Below are 26,242 nucleotides of genomic sequence, written 5' to 3' on the forward strand. Positions count from 1 at the left end.
AATATATTTTATTCTTTATATAGGCTAATTGTGAATTCTAGTGAAGAATTTAATTTCATTATTGACTTGCGGGACAAAAGCATATGTATGGCATATGAACATAATCAGATTTTTTTTCTAAACAAAATAATGCATCCAGTGGACATAAACACCGGTATTGTATGAATATGCTCTTAGATGTATGATCATTTTTAATGTAAGATGTACTGTACATAGGCCTACATTTTATTTATTTTTTTACAGTTAAAAATAAAGATTTACACGTCAACTTAAGTTTAAACTTTAAAACGCAAATTCAAGCAAAGAAAGTTAAGTGCAGCATATATACGCTAAGGTTCTTGGACACCAAGAATAATTAATAAATTCCTGTACTTTTTTTTCTGATGCAGTTTGCTAATCTTATCTTCCAGAAAATAAAATAAAATACAAAATAAATAAATATATAATTTAGAATATTTATAGATATATGATTTCACATTTTTAAAATGGTTTTTAAATAATCCCCGCGGTTAGAAGTTTGTAATTGTTAAAAGTTACAGTGTATCATTACAGTCAGGCGCACAAAGTTTTATTTTTCAAATGATTTTCTTTTTCTGTTTCATAAAGGCCTGCTCTCCGTGAGGTTGAGAATGTTAATTGAGTTATTGACTTTTTTTTATCGATCGAGTTCTTTTTATTATTCACCATGCGTCCTATTATTTTTGGACGAAATTAATTTCTTTACCCCCTTGCATCTGAACGCACGTTTTAGGTTGTATGATAGTTTTATTTCATTTATTCTTGTACTATTGGCCTGTGCTTCCGAAGCCAAAATATTAATATTGATATAAAACATGAACACTAAAACAGGAGATAAAAACATATGATAACAAATATTGCTGAAATGTAAATAATGTTGTTTACAGTTAGTGACCTATACTTAAACACTTCACAATGAAATTGGTTATAATAAGCGACATAATTGTAGGTTAACAGTTGTAAAATATTTGTTTTATTTTTTTAAGCTTGTTGCACAATTTCATGAATTGTTTTGCACGACGCATTCATCACAGTTTATTAGCAGATTTGTGTTAGTTGTTTTTTATTTGTTAGATTGCTTATGGTTTTTAAAAAGGGCTTTGATTAACTGTAATATTTTTTCAGGCTTTATATTATAGTGCCTTAGCGCTGCAATCCGAGGACAAACAGAAAAACTTGAATGGAGATTAAAAGCTAGATTTAGCTAATTATACTCCTGTAAATAATGTTTATTTTTTTATTTTTAACAATGTTATTTAAATATTTTTTTTCATGATATCTGCAATCAGGCTATAAACACTGATCTCTAATTGGTTTCTCATTCTAAATATTTCTCAACATATATTGTATGTCTTTTCACAAAATAAATGAACAAAAAAAATCTAATATTCTGACACAAAGGTTTCAAGAACGACACAAACAAGACAGTTTGCAGATGTGATCAATAGCATTTATCTCCATGAGATTTATCAGGAGGCCGAAAATCCCAAGCATGCAAACGGATCTGCCTAAAGGCAACCTCGTAATGCAGATTACATTTTGTGTGTTGCATTGAATTGTAAAATTATTCCGTAGAAACAATACAAATATAGGCTACGTGTGTGCGTGTTTATTTTTTCTGCAACATTTGTGGTTCTGTCGCATGTTCATTATTGAATCTATTCAGTTTTACGCATTTAGGCCACTACATAAAATAATATATAAAATAAAATTTGACTGACGTTATAGGCCTACTGAGTGATACGAGCTAATTAACACCATCTCTACGGCGTCTGTAAAACGAGATAGTGGGCCTAACATTATGATGTGAAGGGGTTAAACTCTGCAACAACTTTCCAAGAACACACACTGTTAGTATCTGTCTGCTTAGCTCTGTACGTTTAGCCTCATGTACGTGTTAACCTGCAGGCCTCTTGATACACCACTCGGGAGGAGGACGTGGCTCGACCAAAGGCTCAAAGAACTCAATAGACAGGTATAAATAATTTACTAACTCGCTGGCCGCTGTTTTGATTTCCACGGTTTGTTTTGAACAATGTTTGATCATTGATACGCGTCCCAGACAGAGAAAGGGAAAGAATAGGTGAATAATAATCTGCAATGCCTTACATGTTGCTCTCAGATAGGCTCTTTCTAATTCATGCAAAATCTCAAGAGTAGGCTACATGAAATTATATTAAAATAATATTAATAATAAACCTTCTTGATGCCCCGGGGTAAAAAAAATGTTATAGAGAAATGTCACTGTAAGACAATGATGAGGATACTGATGATCATTGACTATTGTTTAGCCTATATAGGCTATATTATTATTAATATTATTTATATCGCAGGCATACAGTAGCCTAGGCTACTGACACACTTGAATTTTCCAATTTAACCCTAACGATATGCTGCTTTTTATAGATGCCCTAAAACGCATAAGAACATTATTAAAAGGTTTAAGGGAAATGTGTATGTTACTATTATCAAAATTACAAATTATGAAGGGTGTAAAGGGTTATCAGTGCACTCTGGGTCAGGTTGTTTTCATTCGAGTGTTCTATCTTCAATCAAGCTCTCCAGCCGCAGTGAGTGAACTTTCACCTCGACCCTCAAACAGACCTTTTTTGCGGTAAGAGCTGACCATTTTACCTCCAGCCACACACTCTCCGCACGCACGCACACACACACACACACACACACACCCCTCCCTCCCTCCCTCAGCCCTGCTCGGCGCGGATCGATAGTGCAGCATCTGCTGCGGGAAGACAGCGGTCCCAAATCGCACTGGAAATTTTTTCAAGCGCTAGAATTGCTCATCTCTAAAAATTAAACTGACAGACAGATATGATTAATATTCCAAGTTTCAAACACCTGCTTGCATCAACTCCCATCTCTCTCTGCCTGATACACACAAACTCACAGCGTATTAAATGCCTTTTTTTAATGGAAATATGACAGAAGTGTAATTTTGGTGTGTATTAGGTCGCGTGTTTTAGGAAAGGTCGCGTGTACTCTCAGAAAGAGGGTCATAGGTGCGCATTGGATCAAGTGCATTGATCTTGTTTAGCACTTCTGTGATTGAGGAGCAAACTATTATTTTAATTGTCCACTACACTGTATAAGCTGACAGCTGATAAGAACCGCTCTCAGGCCATGCGCTTTGTTGCTTCAGTTAATTGCCTTCTGCTTGGGAAAATAAAAACGTAGTTAATAGTACATAAACGTTTTGGCCTTTTAATTGGATTAAACTGTGTTCGATGTAGCATATTTTCCTGTTTATTTAAAATTATAAATACATAAAAAATTCTAAATGTAGCCTATTAGGCTATCAAAAAAAAAAAAAAAAAAAAAGATAAATCCTTGAAGGTAAACAGTTAACATTAACAGTAGAACGAAATACAAAATATTATAGTAATGTCAAATTTAATATTTGGCTTCAAAATATTGTGCCTATTTTCAAATTCAAAATCGCGTTGATTTTAGGGGTAACCATAGCAACAGTAGAAAATTGACCTAACACTAGAAAACATAGAAAGCCTATCCATCAGTTTATTAAATATATTACAAATGACAAAAGACTTTGGGTCTTTTGGGTTACTCGAGAAACTCAGCAGATTGCGCCCTAAAATGTTCTTATTGAAATCATTTTTAAGTCAACTAACTCTGAAACTGTATAATTCGTACAATGTCACGAGCTAAGACAATGGCTTCTTGAGGTCCGCAGGAGGGAAGGAGTTAACGAGGGTTGTAAATTCACCCCACATCTGTCAGATTTTAAGAGTGTGACGTACAGAGGAGGGGGGCTGGGGGAAGAGAGAGAGGAGAGAAAGAGTTGGGGCCGAGATCGATGAGGATACAGAAGGGCAAAACCACAGAGATAATGACAGCGACTGAGCGCGATGCTTAGACATAGATCGGCGCTTATTTTTGACACGATTGCAGCATAGCGAAGTCCGGACATAGGACGAAATCATACGGCCTTACGCATGCATCATTTGTGTTGCATCCTCGACAGTTGTGGTCCAGCGAGAATCTAGCGGATAACGGCGGTGACGGACCGGACTGAGCCTTTGCTTCTTCTTCTTCTTCTTCTTCTTTTTTTTTTTTTTTTTTTTTTTTGGAACACTGAAATGTGCTGATGACACACAAAAGTCGCTGTTACACAAAACCGATTGTTGTGTGATTGTAAATTCGGAATTTCTGCAGGTGTATAGAATATCCCATCCCATTATCGTCTTGTGGTTGCGTTTTGGAGAAGCTGATTCGCTTCTCTCTATCTAATCGGATAAGCTGCGTTGTGAGGTAAGCAATTGTAACTTAATTTTTTTCCACATTTTTTTTAACGTCGATATCATTGCTGAAGTTAGTTTGGAACTGAAAGAATTTTATTAAATAGATAAGCTATAATAAATAAGTATGCTATTAATAGACAATAAGTTATTACTTAATATCGGAATTAATCATCAGGGTGGTTCAAGTAGCTATTTTAATATTTGTAACGAATCAATACAGCTGAATAAATTATCAATAACAAATCAGTGATCATGGTCCTGTCTCTTTTTCAGCATTGTCGCCAAGGCAAAAGCAAGACTCACATGGATAAATATAGATGCATCTATGGAACACAGAATTTGCTTGCATGACCCAAGATGGTGCCACTGTGATGAAATGTCTCTGAGAGTACACTGAAATCAGATTCTGAGATATAAACAGCATCAGGAACTGTTTTTATATTATATTATAGTAACCACACATTAGACTGTTAGAAAAACACATCAGCTGGAATTTAAGGAAGAAGTGGAGTGAGGAAGGTAACGACATGGATGGTAATATGGGTGAGATGTCCGTGCACAGCCACGTAGAGCTGGCGCACAGTCAGGACAGCCGAGCCATGCTGCACTCTCGCGATCTCGCGGCTGCTTTCCCTCGTCCCTCTCTGGGAGGCCCCGCCATGGGCCTGGAGTCCGACCACCAGAGCTCAGCGTACGACCACAGCATGGCAACTCTGGGGTATGGTAGGGATGCACCAACCAGCTGTGGTAGCACCTACACCACACTGACACCCCTACAACCCTTTGATGACAAATTCCACCATCATCACCACCACCACCCCTGCCTGCCTGTCAGCAACGTCATCGGCAGCTTCACTCTCATGCGAGAAGATCGAGGTCTAGGAGGAAACTACTACACGTCGTATGGAAAAGACTTTGGTTTGGGACAAGGTCTGTCTCCACCTCTGGGCAGTGCGGGCCTGGAGACCGCCATGCATGGCTATGGTAGCCTGGGAAGTCAGAACGGACACAGTAGCCAGATGCTTCCAGGTGGCCATGAGGTCCATATGGGCAGCAATGGGGCGAACATCTGTCGAACAGCGGCAGACTTTGTGAGGGAGATGTCACCACCCACTTTGGGGGGCGAGCATGGGGTCAGCCACCAGCTAAACAAAATGGATGCCCATCAGCACACTCCCACCTACCACCCCCATTTATACAACCAGAGTTATCAGCACCACCTCTCCAGCCAACAGGCTTCCAAGCTTGGGGAGCTCCCTTCTTCTTCCCCTTCCTCCTCCGGCTCCAGCCTGGGAAGAGAGGGCATGCTGGCTGGCTCACAGAATGGCGGCGGAGGGGAGGAGATCAACACTAAAGACGTGGCTCAGAGAATCATCACTGAACTAAAGAGATACAGCATCCCACAGGCCATTTTTGCAGAGCGGGTTCTGTGCAGGTCTCAGGGCACTCTGTCAGACCTGCTCAGGAACCCCAAACCTTGGGGGAAACTCAAGTCTGGCCGCGAAACCTTCAAGAGGATGTCCCGCTGGCTACAGGAGCCAGAGTTTCAGAGGATGGCCTCCTTACGCCTGGAAGGTAAAAGAGCTTGTTCAGTTGAATTGTAGTTTAAATGTATTGTTGTTGTGAAACAGAACAAATGCCCCAAATTAACAAGTCGATCTGGACGAGTATTGTTTAAGACAATGACAATTGGTACATGTATGATCAACCACAAACAAAGTAAAATTTTCCATTACAGTTATTCAGTCACAATACATGAAAAGTACCACAGGTACAACAGTATTTTTGACCAACATTTGATCAAATTACAGTTAAAATGAGCATATCAATTTGTTGCAATAAGGCTAAATAAACATTTCTGAGAGACATTATTGAGAGATATCACCTCAAACCCAGTGCATCTTGCCGTGTTACAATGTTTTGACATTGAAGAGGCTGAAACTTTAACTGTTGTCCAAAGCACACAAAGAGATCTAGAGAAAAACAGTAACATGAGAATGGACGATGGTGGGGGGGGGGAGGCGGTGCGTTTGGCGATGCAGGGATGGGGCGGTTTTCAAAATGTCGGCTGGCGTGCTGCAGCAGCCACTGAGGATTGTGGGGTGGGAGACAAACACAGACACGCAGATTCTCCCGAAATCTTTCCGAATCCCAAGCGATCAATCACCTAAGCATGAAATACGCTTCAGAATGAATTATTCTGCTTGCATTACCACTACAGATATTGATTGGTGACCACTGTGTCCTCAGTCGTAGGGGTGTTCCATGCAACGAAATACATGGAATCAATCAATGCCCTGTTGGCCTGAGTGGTACCATGTCCTGCTGTTGTTGTTTTTCTGTGGTAGTCGCTAAACATGCAATTGTGGAAATCTTCGTGAAATGTTCATACGGGATGATGAATGTAAACAGTGTTTTGTTGTTTTCTTTTTGAGTTGAGTTTTTTTGTTTTATTTTCATGCATAATTCAGGCTTGGGTTGATTTTGCCTAAATTTGAATTGATATGGACTCTGAATTTTCTGTTGGCCAATTACTATTTTATGGATTTTTTCTTGAGGCTTTTTTCACAGCTTCTGTGCACAATAGCATAAGTGGACACCTCTGTATTTCCCTATATAACCCACTTTCCATGAGTGTTGACTTTTCTCACCATGCCCTTTGTTTAATTACTAGCTGGTATTGATTTCCTTGGGAAAGCAACGCAGAAGGCTCCTGCACACACCTCCTGTGAATAAGACGGCATGAGCAAACATTAGAATGCATGCGGCTACACGCCTCCTCTCTCAGAGGCAGCAGGAGTTCAACTTACCGACACATTTAATGATGATTCAGCTTAATGCAGTGTTTTTAACCAGTATTTACACAACAAATACCCATCCTTTTAAAATCCATCAGCACTTTTCAGATACTTGTTATTGGGAGGCTAAAATTATGACTCTTTTTTCTTTTCTTTTTTTACAAGCTTTCATGCATATTGCAAAGAGGGCCTGAGATCACACTGCATTTGTTGTACAATAAATGCATCTTTCAGTATTTCATAAGCAAGATTTATTGACTCGAAATGAATATCCTGGTTTTTCTAGATATCACAAATCTATTTTCTCTTTCTCTCACTCAGTTTTTCCTCAGGTCTTTTGTGTGGATGTGTTCTGTTTGTTGTGCCTGTGTGTTTTCGCAAACTGGCTGAGCTTTGATTGGGAGAGAGATGAACAGAGAGAAATTCAGTCGCAGGGCAGGGTAGAGATCATTACTCTAAAGCTCGGTGTTCGGACAGCATTGGGATTTCAAACACAAGCACTGAAGCCTAAAGCTCTTGTCTTAAGGAATCACAGAGATATAATCGGCTTAAATAGCAGAGGCTCTTTCACTGATGCTGTTACTTTTAAATTCTTAGCATTTTTTACATTTTATTTTTATATAAAATTACTTGGTTATGTTTAGATCTCTGCCCCGCTGCTGAGATTGACAACAAATGTTGTTTGGCACGCAGAAGCTCCCCTTTCATCCAGCACTAAAGGGGTTAAAGCTCCTCTATAGGTCGGGGAGTCTGAGCAGCACAGATTTAATCAATAATTTCTATCAGCCTGTGGCTGAAAAAAAATCAGCAGGGGGTGGAGTAGGCAGGGAGTACGGCTTCGGGGGGAGAGGGGGGTGATAGGCAATTGGGGGGGTGGGGGTGGTTTATGAAAAAGGCTTTCGATCACGTTTCAGCTACATGAGACAAGTGGTATACATCATGATTAGGGCCTGCTCCCACGATCATAAGAACTCTATGGGGGGAGGTTTATGTCTCAGAGTGTGGTGGATTTATAGCATGGTAATTCCTACCTTTTACACATGATTACAACATCAGGAAGCATTTAGTTAATGGTCGCCGTTGTACTGCCGAAAGCAGGTTGGGCCGATCGAGAGGATCGGGAGTTGCTTGAATAGGAGACAGGGGTAAAATGCTGAATTGAAACATTCAAATGTGCATTTTGAGGACAACAGACTTTCTTCTGGTTTGTTCGCCATCTATTTGATATAGATGGTTATTGTTCAGCACGTTTACAGTCTTTCTTCATATCGCTTAATCTCCCTTATCCTGAATTTCCACTCAGGAATCAATAAAGTACATTTATCTATCTATCAAGTTGGCAGTTGTCTGATAGAGACTCTCTGGTTTTCAGGCAATAGTCTGGTCAACACCCAGTGCGGTATTTAATTAAGCCGTGTATTATATAACAATAATAGCTGTATATGATAATTATATAACATAAAAATGCAGAGTATTGACAACATTAGCTCTAACTGATCTTTTGCATCTTTTTTTGAGTGTGCAGGACTACTCGGTTTCATTTTACATGCAATGTTTTCTATTTGAACGATTTTGAGACCTTTTTTATCCTTTGACTGTAATTTCCTGATTTTGTTTGCAGATTTTAAAACTCAATTTGGTTGCAATGTTTAACATTTTAAAATGTTGAGATTTTTTTCATCTCTTGACTATATTTTCACTTGCTGAAACTGCAGCAATTACTTGCTCATCTTTTTTTTTTCCAGTTTGAAATTAAGTTATTGTTAAAGACAAAAGCCACTTGTTAAAAAATCTACACTGAAAGAGGCGCTCTTTATTTTCTCTGCAATTAAGAAAGTGTAGAGATTAGATAACAAAGATAAATAGCTAATAATGATGAAAAGACCTAGCCTATTTATATTTCCAGGTCTTTTTTTGTAGACTAATGTTTTTCTCTCTATGTCTCTTTTTTTTCAGCTTGTAAGCGTAAGGAGCAGGAGCAGTCCAAGCTAGAGCGCAACCAGGGGCCCAAACGAACCCGGCTAGTCTTCACAGACCTGCAGCGTCGCACTCTCTTGGCCATTTTTAGAGAGAACCACCGACCGACCAAAGACCTGCAGATCACCATCTCTCAGCAGCTGGGCCTTGAGCTTTCCACCGTAAGCAACTTCTTCATGAACGCTCGCCGCCGAAACGTCAACCGCTGGACCGAAGAGGGCCGCCCATCCTCCACCGGCTCGTCGGGGTCCAGCACTGCATCTCCAGCTGTGACCTGCTCCACGGCATGATGGGAAAACGAACCGTTTTCCGCTCTGCACAGCACAGGTTTACCTGTAGCTCCTAGAGTTTTTAATCAAGGGTGTTTTTGAATACAAATCAACAGCATATGAAACCAAAGATGAAGTCTTTAAGAGGGTGATGTCCGCAATGTCTAGATGAGACAGGCATTGATTGTAGTTTTAGCGTTGGTTATTTTAGCTTTAATCGTGAAGGACGAGCCCAACACTTTAGGGCTTATGAAATCATTCACAAATCAACATATTGAGGGTTATGAATAGATATTGAAACGGTTTATTTTGTCATTTGTTACAACGTCTAAAATCAGTGCAAGGTCCAAACGTTTGTGGTTTTTCTTTGTTGATCGTGACAGACGGAAAGTGGCAGAATGATATTTTTAGGGTTCTCGAGAGAGATGATTTTGCAACAGATGGACAATTAATGACCAAAGAAACCAAGAAGGATGCAAGCGAATATTTCAGAGATTCATTTAAAGGGAAAAACTACTGGACAAAGAAGCTGAAACCAAAATATGAACATTTTTCGAGAGCTTTTCTTTTTATACTCCTTCGTTACAAAATGCACAGGATGGTGTCGCATCCAGACAACATTAGGAAGAACTCAAAACAAGGTGGTGGGGAAAGTGCAGCCGTGACACTTTTTGCAACAGACTTTCAACTTGTTGGTGAGTTTCTGCTGACAGAATGGCTGCAAAAAGAATCCAGAACGCTCTCTTCTCTTGCAAAATCTGATTTCAAAAAATGATTTCTTAGATATGGAGATGGAGAAATCTGGTTTTTGTTTGTATTTTGTACAAATTTCAAGCACACAATCTGGCCGATGGCTGTTCGTACCGGAAAAAGCTCAAAATCTCAATGATCCTGATGAAAAATACTTACAAAAAGCTTGAATTGAATATGAAATGAGAACCACTTTGTGTATTTATAATTATTTATGTATTTATTTCTAATCTTCTAGCTATTTATTTTATTTATTTGCTAATTACCGTCAGTATTTATTTGTTGTTTGTACGTGAAAAACGACCCTGTCTCTGATAGGAGTCCCAATACCAAAGATGAATATTTGTCCTCCCTGAATGTCCTCCGTTTCTCGTCTCCTGACCGCCGTGTTAGTATCTCGATAGACAGACTAGCGTACCCATCAATGTTCATCATTCACATGCTGCATGTTTAGACCCTTTAGGCCACAGCCTGACTGAACAGATCGAGACTCAGCGTGATCGTACAGCGGCACACAAGTGGCTATGAAGTCGAGATGCTTCTATACTTAGGCTGTGTTGAACTGTGATCTCCTCACTGCAGTCCACATTTACTGTACGACGATCATACATGCTGCGCTGAAGTCTCTCGGGGTGGGCAGTCGAGGGAGAGATCGTCCCCTTTTCAATGCTCTTTCTCGTTCCCCTGTGTTTAACCTTTGCAGGGCATGTAGTGAGGCCCCTTCGCAGCACGCACTTGAAAGAGGGCCCATGAAAGAGGCCATCGACTTTTGCCGACTTCAAAGAGGCCCTTTTTATCTGTGTTCTCTCGGTGGCTGGGGCCGGCGCTCGGCCAGGCCCATGGGCTTAGGGCGTTCACCAGGAGGGCAGATCAGAGGAAGGGGAGGGGTGGTGAATGGGAGTTTGGGGATGGAAATTAAAGTTTAATGAGCGACAATTGTAAGCGTGCTGCGCGCAGGGCAAAGGGTGTCAGCTTGTGCGTCTCAACTCTCCAGGTCACCCTGTTGCAGCGCTAGTAGTTAACTGGGTGGGCCTCTCTTTACTTAGAGATGTAAGGATTTAGGTTATTATAATTTGCAAAATTACAGCGGTAGATGTTTAGAGATCACTCGATGACCTGTAGTGTCTCGAAGATCACGTTTAGCAGATGATGGTTGACGTACGTTAGTGTTTGGCGCCTCCTGGTGGACACATTGTTCACACAGACTTATTGTCAATGAAGAGGGGCACACATAAATAGCGGCATATTCTCGTAGTTTTTAACCTCTTCAGATATATTTGGAAGAGTTACTACAGCTTGTAAATCTGAAGTGATAGTTCCATTCCGCTATCCCACCGAGGGGAACCCGTTTGGCCCTTTTTGTTCTACCCGACAGCTCTAATTTCATCTACCTCAACTGTGTGTGATGATGTGTCGTGTAGCTGAGATGTAACTGTACCAAAGATCCCATCCATTCAGGGAGCGTCTACTCTGTGCGTTACTAAGTTTTTATAGCCAAATGTGCTGGAATCAATCCGTGAACACAACTAAATCACAGCCCTACCTGCAGGCAGAGAGAACCTTGTTTGTGTGTTGAGCGTGTGTGTGTGTGTGTGTGTGTGTGTGTGAGAGAGAGAGAGAGAGAGAGAGCGAGAGAGCGATTGAAGAACATTTATCAATTTAAAGACCAAATGGGAATGACAATCGGAGCAAGAAAGGGGATCTTGCTGATCTTATGATTGCTTATCCCTCCAAAAAGAAAAAAATAATAACCAAAGTGTTACCGTGTAAAAGTGATAGAGACCAAAATAAATGTTAAATATGTTTGTCTCTACAAATATGATGCAATTATGTTCTAGCTGTATCATATGAATCACCCAAAAATATATATAATTTTAGCAAACCTGATTGGATCACAACATAAGCTGACAGAATTCACTCTCAACGCTTTTTTTGTTTTTGTTTTTCGCATCTGGGGATCCACTTATTGACGGTTCAGATAAGCAGACTGAAAAGGTAGCAAGTGTTTTCTTTTTTCATTTACCTATCACTCATCTGAAATCTCTTTCTGCTGGTGTGAACATCTGTGTCATTTTATGTCATTCTCTCCCTTGTGTTACCTTATGAATGTGGCTAATCAACCAAAGGTGTAAAAATCACAGCAATCTAAATGTCAATCATAACTGGACATTGTGTGCTGATCTTGAAAAATCCTTTAATACCTCATGTGAAACTGTTCGTTGTGATGTTGCACTGAATAAAACCAAGTCATTTGTAAACATACTGAATAGAGTGAAAGCATATTTCCTTTAAAGCTTCAGAAATAGCCAAAGAAAACATTTAAAATTCAATATTTATTTTGTAAGATACTCATAAGATACATTTGGGATTTTGTTTAAAAGAAAATGTAAATACAAAAAAAAAAAACAGACCAAATTTACTGTTAAGAAAGTAGATTATAAAAATGTACATTTCTTGTTTTGATATATTCATATATTTCAACAGGGTTTCATTTACATAACCGGGAAGCAGGCGTATGAGGCGATGCCACACATGTTGTTCTGGTTTCTGGCCATACGGATGTAGCCACCTTCTCCAAATGTGGTACCCCAACTGTTAAAGCAAAAGAAAACAATCAGCATCTGCATTTATTCGCCTGGTTTCACAGACAGGGCCTAGATTAAGACATTTAAGTAGATTTTTATAAACATGTCTTAGAAAATAACATGACTGGTGTGCATCTTGAGACAAAACAATGGCTCTGACATATTTTAAGATATGTCAGTGCAAGTTGCTTTCAGTTAAAGCACCCCCCCCCACACACACACACACACACACACACACAAAAGAACCAGTCAGGTTATGCCAACAAAATTTCACAATCATTCTGATTGTACTGCACCTGTTTTTGACCAGCCAAAAGTCCTGCCCTGCAACTGCACCGTATCCCACAGCCAGCACTGCATGGTTTGTATTGTGGGTGCAGGATGGATCATTGTAAACTCCTGTGGAGAGATATGAGATAATATCATAATAGTTTCCAATAAAAATAAAAATAATTTCGACCTTCAATTTCCAACTTAAAAACCTAATCCAGTAATTGTTATGACTGAAATGTGTAGGAAAGAAATACTCACCACTGTGATACAGTATAAACTTAGGGTGGGTGGCATCAATGGCCACTGAAATAGGTCCGACACTGGCCAAAGCCTCCTTCAAGGCCTCTTCATCTCCCTGACGGACGTAATAGTACTTGGTGCAGTTTGCTGCACGCTGGGATGGATTGTATCTGCACTGCCCTTGCTGTAGGACATATTTATTTATTAGATTATACTCATAATGATAATGTATTGCAGCTTTTAATGTGCCAAACACTGACAAATCCAGTGATGTATTGTGACCTGACATGTATAGCTAAAATTTTGCAGTAACAGTTATTGTCACTTCTAATATGGATTGTTTTTTCATATTCTTTCTTCTGTAATTATCACTTGTTTTTTCTTCACTTGGACCCACACAAACAACTTACCACTGCTTCATATGGGTAAGATGAATCTGAGTCTATTCCGCCATTATCAATGACGTACTGGAAGGCCTGGTCCTTATAACCACCATTGCAGCCCATGTTTCCATATTTGGAGGTCGAGGAACAGTCCACCAGGTTCTGAGGACTGAGGTCGACCAGCTTCCCTGTGGTCTTCATCAGCTGACCTTCAAGAGCCCCAACAGAGCTGAACGCCCAACAAGCACCACATGCACCCTGACAACAGAGAGAAAAGCATGATAAAACTACTAAAACAGGAAACACATGATCTGAGAAATAGTTTGCCTCCATGCTACATATAATGCATTTTAGGTTGGATTTATGGGAAATACTACAATGTTAAACTTGACATTTTTAATATTGCTTTTGTCTCTTGTCTATCAAAAGAAACACAAATAGCTGTCCAACCAAATAAAAAAGCTATGCAGACACAAATCTAAATGACCAAATATCAGATTGTATTCTCTCAAAATGTACGGTATAATACCTGTGTCTTCACACTGGAGACATATCCCTTCTCTCTCCAGTCCAGAGAGTCTGGGATAGGAGCCCCAGAAGAGCCCACGAATTCTGCCGTTTGCCTCTTAAAGCCAGGAGGAACACGAGCCGTGGCTAATGTTTGCAGGATCTCCTCCTTTGTCTGTGATTCAACATGACAAACAGAGAAATGTGAGTTTTAGATGATGAATTTGTTGCTTGCTTTGCAGAACATATAGCCTATGCAGCTATCACCCAGTAGCACAAGACTGGTTGCCCACTGAAGCTAAGCAGGGTTGAGCCTGGTTAGTACCTGGATGGGAGACCTCCAGGAAAACTAGGTTGCTGATGGAAGAGGTGTTAGTGTGGCCAGCAGGGGGTGCTCACCCTATGGTCTGTGTGGGTCCTAATGCCCCAGTATAGAGATGGGGACACTATAATGTCAGAATCACAATCCTTCAGATGAGATGTTAAACCGAGGCCCTGACTCTGTGGTCATAAAAAATCCCAGGATGTGCTTTGAAAAAGAGTAGGGGTGTAACCTCGGCATCCTGGACAAATTTGCCCATTGGCCTCTGTCCATCATCATGGCCTCCTAATCATCCCCATATATATCTGGCGCACTATGACTGCCATCGCATCATCCAGGTGGATGCTAGACATTCCCCCCTTCTATATGTAAAAATCTTTGAGTACCCAGAAAAGCGCTATATAAATGTCACAAATTATTATTATTATGCTTATCTTTATAGCTGTATACATTCTAGATACTAATGCAAATTAAATCTAGAAATTATTGTAAGTAAAACAAAATAAATGAAGAAGAAAAAAATTAACTGCAAAAAACACAATTAATCATTGTATTCGGATGACGTATATTGTTCCCTCATTTTATAAACAATGCTCACAGTAGTTTCATGCTAAAAATATAAACAAGGAAATAAAAAAGTATTGCATGCCAGGAGATTTTTGTCTGACAAAAATCATGAACAAAAAGACAAGGCAAAAAGGTTAATTGGACTCGTGTTCTCACCATGTCACCCATGTGGTTCATGGCCAGGTCATATGAATGCATGCCCATGGAGGCCTCCAGGTTATGAAGGGTGATAATTTCAAGGTTTTTCTCCCACAACTCCCTCCTGCCCAGTTCCTCGACCTGCCAATATGAACAAAAGACTATTCAACAATTGAATGCAACAATATATGAAACTATTGACATCAAACTAATTGTAACTATTTATTAACTATTTATATGAGTCTCACATTATAATCACACAAATAAATGATCTATCAAAAAAGCCCATGAAACCAGCTTTACCAGTTTGATGAGTATCAAGGAAGAGTTTGTTTTCCTCACTGAACATGTGATAAACAAATTATGATTCTAGCAGTGGGTAAAAGATCAGCTGTGGGATCATCAGATGGATGCTTATGAAACTCATGTTCTCACCTCGGTGGAGTAAAACTTGTCATGCGTCTTCTTCCACAACTCCCAGTGCTGGTCTAGATTTGAGTTGAAATGGGCCAGTGCTGCGCTACAACACACGGCAAACAGCAAGCTCCCGAACATCATGGCCTGACAAGAGCAAAATGGTCCATGAAAGTTACTGGCATGCATTAAAACATCAATATTTTTTCTGTTAATACTGTATATGTTTACACATCAACCACAGTATGAAGAGATTATTTCAAGAAGGAGACTTCTGAAACATGAACTGAATCATGTGACACTGAAGACTGGAGTTGAGTAATGACTGCTAAAAAAAAATCCCGCTTTGCATCACAGAAATAAATTACATTTTAACACATATTACAATAGAAAAAAAGTTACATTAAATTGTAATAATATTTCACAATATTACTATTTTTCAGTATTTTTTTTTTATTCAGTATTGGTGATCATAACAGTTTTATTTCAAAAACATTAACAAATCTTACCAACCCCAATCTATTGAACAGTAGTATATATTTATATAAATACTTATAATTATATAATACTGAACATATTTATATAAATATATATACATATCTATAGATTGAAACACAAATCATCCTGATTTTTCTATAAATGAATCAAATCCATACAACGTCGTTTTAACTCTCTTATAAAACCAGTCAATACCTCAAAACTGAAAGAGAAACCTTTTGAGAAAAAATATCAGAAAAGAAGATACATGATACAAAAAAATATACATACATATTAAAACGATACACGAGAGTGAACAAGAAATAAACTCAAATGTGTCTCGTCTCACCTGTGCACTGTCGTTAACTGCACTTCTTTGTCGTCTGTAGAGGAAGTGATAATGAATCGGAGTTCCTGGTTACTTTACTTTTATTTTGTTCCATCACGTGCTATTCTCTGCCCATAGTCATATGGCACAGTCTTAATTTTTGCTTAGCCCTGTTACATGAGTAAAAAAAACTATTTAATTAAAAGGAATAAATTATTGTTGTTGGATCACCAGGCTAGCAGAACTCGCTCTCTCCCCGGAAAACCATCTAGGCTACATTTTTGGCATCTTGAGATCCACTTATTAATAGTTGAGATTAGCCAAATGAAAATGTAGTTTGAAAAGAGTTTTTTAACTAATCTAAAATCTCATTAACTGATGTCTAGTAAAGTCAAGCTTTTCTTTAAATCTTTTGACTTCGGCCATTTAATCATAAAGGCATTTTTTATAAATTGATAGATAAATGGTCTTGCATATTTGTTTCTGAATAACATCGGAAATGGCACATCAATTAGTGATTTAAACTAATAACATCGCTATTAAAACAATATACATTACATACACGGACAGTTTTTATCCTTTTTGAGGTGGTGTGAACAGCCACAAGCAAATTAAATATAGGTGAAATACCCCCATCTAGTGGTGAACTCAGTATTAGCATCAACAAATCAAATCAAAACATATTCCAAACAAATACTTATATACAGTAAAACAATTATCCATTTTGATTTCATGGTGACTTTGAGGTATGCTAATGGGTAAGTTGCACACTTTAATTTATGACTTGGGCTTTTTACACAATTACTAGCAATACATCTCTGAATCAAAGTGCGCAACTTACCCACGTCTCATTAAAGTCACCATGAATTCAAAATGGACAAATTTAGTTTATGCAATATTGAAGTATTTATCAATGATTTATCTGTGCTCATCTTTTTTTATTATTCATGTGGACCCTCATAACCTTTAATCAAAACAACATCCCCTCCCTCTTGCAGAGACATCTCATCTCTTCACCGATGACACATTTACTGGTGCAAGAGTGCGGCTACCTGTCACTTATGAGGTAACAGCAATAGCAAACCACAATGATCCAGTCAAGTCCAAATGAACAAATTCAAGCCACACCCTAGATTTGTTTCTTGTTTGTGAAGCAATTTATGGGACGACTTGAGGTCACACATTGGACTCTTCAGCTAAGAGTTGAATCCTTCTATGCCACATGGTTTTCCATTAAATTAATTGGCCCAAATCACATTTTTACAGACAAGTTTATCTTTCTGTGGACTGACATGAGTATATAGAATTGTTTTTTTAATAATATTTATCTTATTATATCTTACTTTCAAATATTTCCATTAAGCTTTTTTCTGCGTGGAGTTTCAGAGAAACCCTTTAATACCTCATATGAAACTGTTGTGATGTTCCACTGACCAACAAAACACATTAAAAATTCAATATTTATTTTATAAGAGATAAAATACATTTGTATATTTAAAAAAAGAAAAAGACAAATGGAGAAAAAACATACAATTACATCCAAGAAATTAGATTATAAAACAGTAAATATCTTATTTTGATACGTTCACACATTTCAACAAGGTTTCAGTTAGACAACCGGGAAGCAGGCGTATGAGGCGATGCCACACATGTTGTTCTGGTTTCTGGCTATACGGATGTAGCCACCATCTCCAAATGTGGTACCCCAACTGTTAAAGCAAAAGAAAACAATCAATATCTGCATTTAATAATTTCAATGTTTTGACAGAGACTGTCTGCCTTTACAAAAATGTCTCTACCATGAGTGGGTACATTTCCAGAACCAGACCATTTATGATCACAAAACTTCACAATGATTCTGATTGTACCTGTTTTTGACCAGCCAATAGTCCTTCCCAGCAATCGAACCGTATCCCACAGCCAGCACTGCATGGTTTACTTTTTTGGTACAGGTTGGGTCATTGTAAACTCCTGTGGACAGATGCGAGATAACGTCACTCACAGCCCTAACAACAAGAATTATATCTGTTTTAAAGGTAAAGAGAAAGAAGTAATTACCACTGCGGTACAGTATAAACTGAGGACGGGTGGCATCAATGGCCACTGAAATAGGTCCGACACTGGCCAAAGCCTCCTTCAAGGCTTCTTCATCTCCCTGACGGACGAAATAGTACTTGGTGCAGTTTGCTGCATGCTGGGATGGATTGTATCTGCACTGCCTTTGCTGTAGGACACATTTATTTATTACATTACACATTAGACCTATAATGACAATGCATTACAATATTGCAGATTTTTTTTAAAACACATGCTCCATCAAACTCTGACAAATGTAAATCCAGCAATGTAGAGACCGGTCTATAAATGTATGGATCAGAATCTGCGGTAACAGGCCCTGTCAATTCAAATATGCAACCAAATATTTGTGTGCTTAAAGTTTCTTTAAGTGTAATTATTTGATGACAATTTAATTATTAGATGTAAATGTTTCTTCTTCACTTGGACCCACACAAACAACTTACCACTGCTTCATATGGGTAAGATGAATCAGAGTCTATTCCGCCATTATCAATGACGTACTGGAAAGCAGCACTCATAAATCCGCCACTGCAGCCCTTGTTCCCATATTTGGAGGAACAGTCCACCAGGTTCTGAGGACTGAGGTCGACCAGCTTCCCTGTGGTCTTCATCAGCTGACCTTCAAGAGCCCCAACAGAGCTGAACGCCCAACAAGAGCCACATGCACCCTGACAGCAGAGAGAAAAGCATGATAAAACTACTAAAACAGGAAACAAACTTTTGGATTACAAAGGCTTATGAGGCAGCATAACCATCGTTCTGACAATGCGGTTGTTGGTTGCTGATTTTTGAATTTCCAACTCATTGTAGGAGGAAGTTACAAAAAAAGGGGAAATAAAATTCCCTCAGACACTGGCAGGACAATAAGAAAAACAAAGGAAGTGAAACTCTTTTTTTTTTTTAGAATGTATGTGACAGTTCTCTGACAGAGAATGGGGCCAATTCATTTGACATCATGAGAGCAATAGCTAAACCACAATCAATGTCTCAGTCATTTTCCCAGGGTTGTGTACCGAAACCCGGTGCCAACATGGAACCGGTAAGTATGTAACCGGTATGTAATCGGGCCGAATCAAAAACGAATATTTGGTGCCACTTAAATGCCAGAGTGGTCGATTGAAATATTTGCCCTCTGGTTCTCCAAAACGGACACAAGAAGCATCATCACCGCATGTGATAGCTAGTTAATCCTAAAAAAATCATTTTTATATATTGTTCAATTTTAAGAATCTTTTATTCTATTTTTTTTTCCTATAAAAAGCCATTCTTTAATGTCATTCACCATAGTTTTAAGGCTCTTTTATATTTTTTAAAGGGCCCCTATTATGGATTTTTGAAAATTACCTTTCATGTAGTGTGTTACATAGCTCTAAGTGAATGAAAACATCCTGCAAAGTTTTAAATCTGAAAGTGCACCGTATATAAAGTTATTGTCTTTCAAAAGTAAGAGTCGACTCTGAGTCAATGAAATTAATAATTTTTTCAAACGAGTTATAAGCCGTTTCGTTGTGACAGCGAGACGAAACATTAGCATATTGCATATATAGACACCAGGGAAAACTTGAACCTCAAACCAGCAGCTGATTCCTGTGGATACTGGATAGCATCATGTCGAGAATACGCTGTGCTCTATAATGTGAAGGTAAAGCCAGTTTTTTTTTTTTTTTCACTGCCCAAGAACTAACATGTGAAGAATCGGTGGTTAAAATTCATCTTTACCACGATTCCACAGCAGTATAATCATACCCGTCAACATTTGGGTACCAAAATACGGGAGGCCTGGGGGGGGTTTCAGTTCAACCACATGCAGTTTCATGTCATCTATACATTACACGCCCCATCGCCAAATCATAGAAAAATTCAGTTAACAATACACAACAAATCAATATATAGAAAAACAGATTTCTAAAATAAGGTATTGGCCACAAATCTGTGAGTAGGCTACAGTTTTCAAAACTGAACAGGTGATGTGTAATATTCAGTTACTGTAAGAAACTGTTCCAGAAAACTGTTTACTTGTACTGAATATTACACATCACCTGTGTATACTCCATTAACTGGAACAGATTTTCACTGGAACTGAATATTACATCTAAATATTGTTATGTAATCAATCAGCATATTGTTGTGTAACTTCACCTATTTGAACAGTATTTCACAATTTTTCACAGGAACTGAATATTACAAACAACTATTGCGAAAAGACGATTTACACAACAACGATTGCGAAAGCGTGCACGGATTATGAATTTGTTCACTGTTACCGTTGTACGTAGTTTTTTGGGTTTTTTTTCAGTATAGTTCTATTTTGTTAATAAATTTTGCATTCTGTTTTGGCTTTCTCGTGTGTCCCTATTTTTGTTGTGTCCCTTTTGAGCCACGGGGCGAAACAGGTACGGATTGAAAAACCAAAGCAACTGTACAGTTTACAAATCGGAGCACAGCTGAGACTTTTTCGCTGGTACTTTTGGCGAAGGATATTTATTTCCGTCAAGGTCAGACTGCGATGTCAAATGTATTCCCAGGAATGAGTGATGCGCTTTCCGCTTTTAAAGTTTTATAAAATAACAAGTAGCCTAAGATATGGCTTGAATGGTTTAAAAGCATTAGCAAGAATAAAAGCGCATCATATAATGCAACGCCATGCAGCCAAAGGATGACAGAAAAAAATGGATGCTGCGTTAATTGCGTTAAATATTTACTTATCACGGAGTCTTTTCCCATTTCTACCAGTAACGGAGAGACTTATTCAACTTCCCGCGTCGACTACCTGCGCAGATATCGACGGCACAACTGGGTTGTAGGTTGCCAGGTTGAGCTCACAAATGGCTTGAAATTTGTATGATGTGTTGATTGCGCGAGTAGGATGGGTTTCATACAAGATCTGGCAACTGGACAACCTTGTAATAATATATTGATGTGATTATTCTTCATATAATGACGTTTGGGCCATACAAATAATGGGAGTTTCACGGGAGAAATAACAAAACGGGAGGGGGGCGCGAGATGGGTGTGAAATACTCCCGGGGAAAACGGGAGTGTTGACAGGTATGATCATAATCCTAAACTTTTGCTGTGTTCCCTTTATTTTACTGATGACTGCTTCTCAAATCTCAGAGTTCAATGTAGAATTTGCAAACCGTTTGCTCTTGAAAGATGGTGTTCAAAATACATAGTTTTGGGTTTTATACTGTGTAGGTCTCCTGCTAACTGGTTAACTCACATTATTACTGTCTTAACTGAAATGCTTCTGCTAATCAGTTGTGGGCCACTATTACCTAAAACTGTGTCTATTAATGCAGATTGTCTGTCATTCTCACTAATTTGAGGAAAGATTAAGCATGGAGCAAGATTTGTTTTATCAACATTTATGTTACATCAGTCATTCATGCTGGAGCTCGGCAAATGTATTGCATACTTGCACTGTTATTGATACAGTTTCCGCGTGTTCACCACAATATATTAGAAAAATACTCAGTAAAGAAATTGGCACAAGTAAAATAATCAGTTTGTTGGTGGACATTCATTTGTTAATGCTGATGGTGAGGAATTGCATTTGCAACATCTCATAATGTACCTCAAACTGAGTAGTGCATCACTGAGAAACGTCCTGCTCGAGTCGTCCTTGCGATGGAGGTTCGGGTTGAATAACTAGTTCTTCCAATGTTTCATCATCGCACTCGCGCTCGGATTGATATGGTCAAATCGACGTCATTGTTTGTTACTGTTTGTTACTGTGTTTAGTTTACGGTGTAGGAAGCCTTAGGACATGCAGGGCTGACGTTATGGCAATGGGCATTTTTGTTTGACATGCGCTGTATGCGGTAAACCAATCACAACAGACTGAGCCGTCTAGCCAATCAGAGCAGAGTAGCAAGAGAGATTGATTCATCTGACGAGTCGTTTGAGAATCATTGAAAATGTGGTGATGTGCAAATGTATATTATGAGAAAATGAAACACTTTTTTGACCTTTGATGCATGTAAACCATGCAAGACTCCAAAACAACATTAGGAAACTTTAAAATAGCATAATACGCCAACTTTAAAGTATGGTTCAAGCACCGGTAAAGTTTTAAAAGTATTGATTTGGCACCGGTATTGGATACCCAACCCTATTTTCCTTTGGCAAACATAAAAATGTAGTCAGTCCAGAAGCTATATAAACTGTCTTCATGCTACATAATAAATTTATATAAATGAATAGCAAAACGAAGCAAAGCAAATTGAGCAGAGATCATACAATCAAATATCTAGTACATTAATACCTGCATTTTCACACTGGAGACATATCCCTTCTCTCTCCAGTCAAGAGAGTCTGGGATAGGAGCCCCAGAAGAGCCCACGAATTCTGCCGTTTGCCTCTTAAAGCCAGGAGGGACACGAGTCGTGGCTAATGTTTGGAGGATCTCCTCTGTTGTCTGTGAATCAATGACACAAAATAGAAATATTTGAACAGGAAGAAGTTACACTATAGCTGTACAATCGAGTAAGGAAAACAGAAGAAATAAAGTTGATCTGTGAACAAATCTTAAATCTCTCATTAGCTTCATGCTAGATAAATTAAGCAGTATCACATGCCAGGAGAGATTTTTTTTCTCTTGTGAAAACTGTTAGATGTGCGCACGCTTTCTCTCTCTCTCTCTTGCTCTCACACACACACACACACACACACACACACACACACACCATGTCACCCATGTGGTTCATGGCCAGGTCATATGAATGCATGCCCATGGAGGCCTCCAGGTTATGAAGGGTGATAATTTCAAGGTTTTTCTCCCACAACTCCCTCCTGCCCAGTTCCTCGACCTGCAACACATATTACAGGGATCACACGTGTGATACGTTTGTATGAGACTACCGTCACTGCATTTATTACAAATATCCTTTGTTAATATTTCCATTTTAAAATCATTAATATTTCAATATATTTACATAAATGTATGGATACCATCTCCATCATTTTAAGCTAATCGTGAAATGATTATTCTCACAAGAACACCCCGGGTAACCATTATGAAAATGAAGCTGTAAAGTATATTGTAAATGAAAGATCAGCTGTGGGATCATCAGATGGATGCTTATGAAACTCATGTTCTCACCTCGGTGGAGTAAAACTTGTCATGCGTCTTCTTCCACAACTCCCAGTGCTGGTCTAGATTTGAGTTGAAATGGGCCAGTGCTGCGCTACAACACACGGCAAACAGCAAGCTCCCGAACATCATGGCCTGACAAGAGCAAAACGGTCCATGAAAGTTACTGGCATGCATTAAAACATCAATATTTTTTCTGTTAATACTCTCATTGAATTATGTTGACACATGACCTAAATGTTCAACCACAGTCAGAAGTGATCAGTTCAGTGAAGCAGACTTCTGAAAGTCTTGTTTATTTGTTTTAAATGTTCATATCCAAGAGAAATGCTGTCATCCTGATTTTAGGACGGCAGGAAACAAATGAAGTAACAGAAGTGGACCAAAGTTAAAGAAAAATCAATGGCAAATAATACTAAAAAACGTTTAACCAGTTAGATTAGAGAGGCAAAAAAGGCAATTTTACAAGTTAACCACATAAGGGGAGTAAGAGAACACAGTACCAGGAAGAATGTTTGAGGAAGAAACGGAAATTAAACTAAGATGGGGGTTTGATCGACTTCAGCTGATCCTTCATTCAACAACATATTTAAATCTAATTTAATCAGGCTTTTTTTTTTTAGCGTTTTACCTTTAAACGCAGTTACTACAGACGACCAATAAAACACAGACAACATTTCAAATATTTGCGGAAAAGCGCCCATAAAACCACAGTCACCACCTTGATTAAAACCGAAAGAGAAACATTTTGAGAGAAACCAAAAATGCTACAAACACTATAGGGTACGACTTTTATCAAAAAGATACGACGTGAAAGTGAACAAGAAATGAAATCGTCTCACCTGTAGCCTACAATCTCGTTAAGCTACACTTCTTGTCGTTTGTCGACGAGTCGATGAGCGTCTGTAATTTCCTGGTTCCTTTGCTTTTATTTTGGTCCATCACGTGCTAATCTATGCTTATTGTCATTTTGGCACAGTTGTGTTTTTTGCTGCCCTGTTACATGTTAGATGTTACATGTAGAGAAAAAAAGATAATTTAATGGGTAAAAAAATTATTAATAAATAAACATAATCGCGAACGTTGGATTAATTCAACGTATACTTAAAGTTAAAACAACTATTCATTTTAAAAAATATTTTTGTTAAATTTATTAATTGTAATAAATATTTTTTAATCCTTATTTAAATGAATTATATAAAATATAAAATAAACATACTTTTAATAAATATTAAACTAATTAGATATAGATTAATGGTGTCTTATGCAGTAGGCTAACCTAAAAATGTGTCCGATGTGCTTTATTTGATTATAGTTTGATAGGGGTTTTCCAACAGCGAACATCTTTTACTCTGAAACTGTTAAGGAAATACCAGCAGTTTACAGCTGAGCTGCTTAGATAGATGTAATCTACGTTGAGTAGAAGAAATAGACTACACGTCGCCGTCGGTATCAAAATGTTGTCTAGGTAGGCAGCTCACTTCAGGTTCTAAAGACAAGAAGGTTTTTATTCTAGTTTCTCATGTCGTGTTTGTGTCGCCATCTAGCGAAATTAGTATTAAACACCGGAAGAAGATAGGTCTACTCGAGTGCCTTCACTTGATGCACAGTAGCTATTTTTGTTTCAGACAAGATATAGAACACTTGATAACAACGTGGTAGTTGAGGCCTAAAGCCATAATTAGCATGTATTACATGATATATGAAAGTACACTGGAAACAGGAAGACAGCCAGAGGAAATCATGTGGTTAAAAACACCATCATTTGAGCACACAAGCATGCCATAAACACCTGTTTGGCTTGTTTCAGAGAATGTCTATTGGGTTCTAGAAGAACATGCTTTCACATAACCACTATAGGTACAGGAACAATGAGACCTATTTTTTTTCCTTTCATGATGCATTTGCTGATCACTTACAAAATGAGTCGTCATCATGATTCAACAAATATTTGTGCTGAACTGGTGCTGATTTCGATGGAATGAAAATAATCACATTTAAAATGATTAAATGTGTGTTGCTAAGGGGTGCTTTAACATTAATTGAACTTACAATCCAAGCTGAGAGATAATTAGTATTTGTCTCTCAGAAAAGATAATTTAGTATATTGTTATGGTGTTTTCAGAACATTTATCAGCAAAGGTCACATTTATCTGTGGTCTGTGGTTATATTTTAGAACAAAAGCTTTATGGAACATTGTGAAATTTTCTCTGAACAATAATGACTGAAGATTTCAGTCATCCAGAAAGTAAGCTATAGGCTTAGTTTGCAGAATTGTGGTGTGCATTCACCCTTTTTAATTTCATGCCATGCAAAACTTCCTGAAATCAATAATTAAATGAAAAAATATCCATTAATGCCTCTGACAGACAGAGCCCTCGAGCTAAGAATCATACAGAGGCCTGACACTTGAAAATGTGGTAAAATTGTATCTATAGACAAACTGAACTTAAATGTGACTGATTCACTTTTAGCAAATATTAAATAAGTTAAATATTAAATATTTTTCAAATATTATTAGCACTAATAGTGGCATGTATTACTATGTATTATGTAGATTATGAATGTAGGCTATTACTGAAGTTCTGATGTTGTATTCTTTGTTTTCAGGTTGAGTTTTTAAATAGTCAAAGTTCAAAGATTTTAAGTTAAAATTACTAGCCTAAATGTGAACACAAAAGGGGAAAGCTGGGTCATTCATGTGACGAGGAAGTGGTTCAGTTATGGTCATATGATTTCTTACT

General features: G+C 38.2%; 2 protein-coding genes across 2 annotated transcripts; one reads left to right on the forward strand and one right to left on the reverse strand.

Annotated features, from left to right (window-relative positions):
- Positions 1-3,858: 3,858 nt before the first annotated feature.
- On the forward strand, positions 3,859-12,354 carry onecutl (one cut domain, family member, like). Its single transcript, XM_079895585.1, has 3 exons — positions 3,859-4,305; positions 4,569-5,870; positions 9,050-12,354. The coding sequence occupies exons 2-3, from the start codon at positions 4,823-4,825 to the stop codon at positions 9,358-9,360; spliced, it is 1,359 nt and encodes a 452-aa protein (XP_079751711.1). The 5' UTR covers positions 3,859-4,305; positions 4,569-4,822; the 3' UTR covers positions 9,361-12,354.
- Positions 12,355-12,403: 49 nt separating this feature from the next.
- Positions 12,404-24,420, reverse strand: LOC307172676 (uncharacterized protein). The gene is made up of 16 exons (XM_079895227.1): positions 24,348-24,420; positions 23,507-23,635; positions 23,091-23,213; positions 22,670-22,822; positions 18,846-19,070; positions 18,382-18,547; positions 18,192-18,294; positions 17,942-18,032; positions 16,345-16,413; positions 15,540-15,665; positions 15,123-15,245; positions 14,100-14,252; positions 13,598-13,828; positions 13,206-13,371; positions 12,971-13,073; positions 12,404-12,681 (listed from the first exon to the last, which is right to left on the reverse strand). The coding sequence occupies exons 2-16, from the start codon at positions 23,627-23,629 to the stop codon at positions 12,582-12,584; spliced, it is 2,055 nt and encodes a 684-aa protein (XP_079751353.1). The 5' UTR covers positions 23,630-23,635; positions 24,348-24,420; the 3' UTR covers positions 12,404-12,581.
- Between the last annotated feature and the right edge of the window lie 1,822 nt (positions 24,421-26,242).

The sequence above is a fragment of the Squalius cephalus genome (genome assembly GCF_949319135.1).
Source record: "Squalius cephalus genome assembly, chromosome: 15".
NCBI classification, from domain to species: Eukaryota; Metazoa; Chordata; class Actinopteri; order Cypriniformes; family Leuciscidae; genus Squalius; species Squalius cephalus.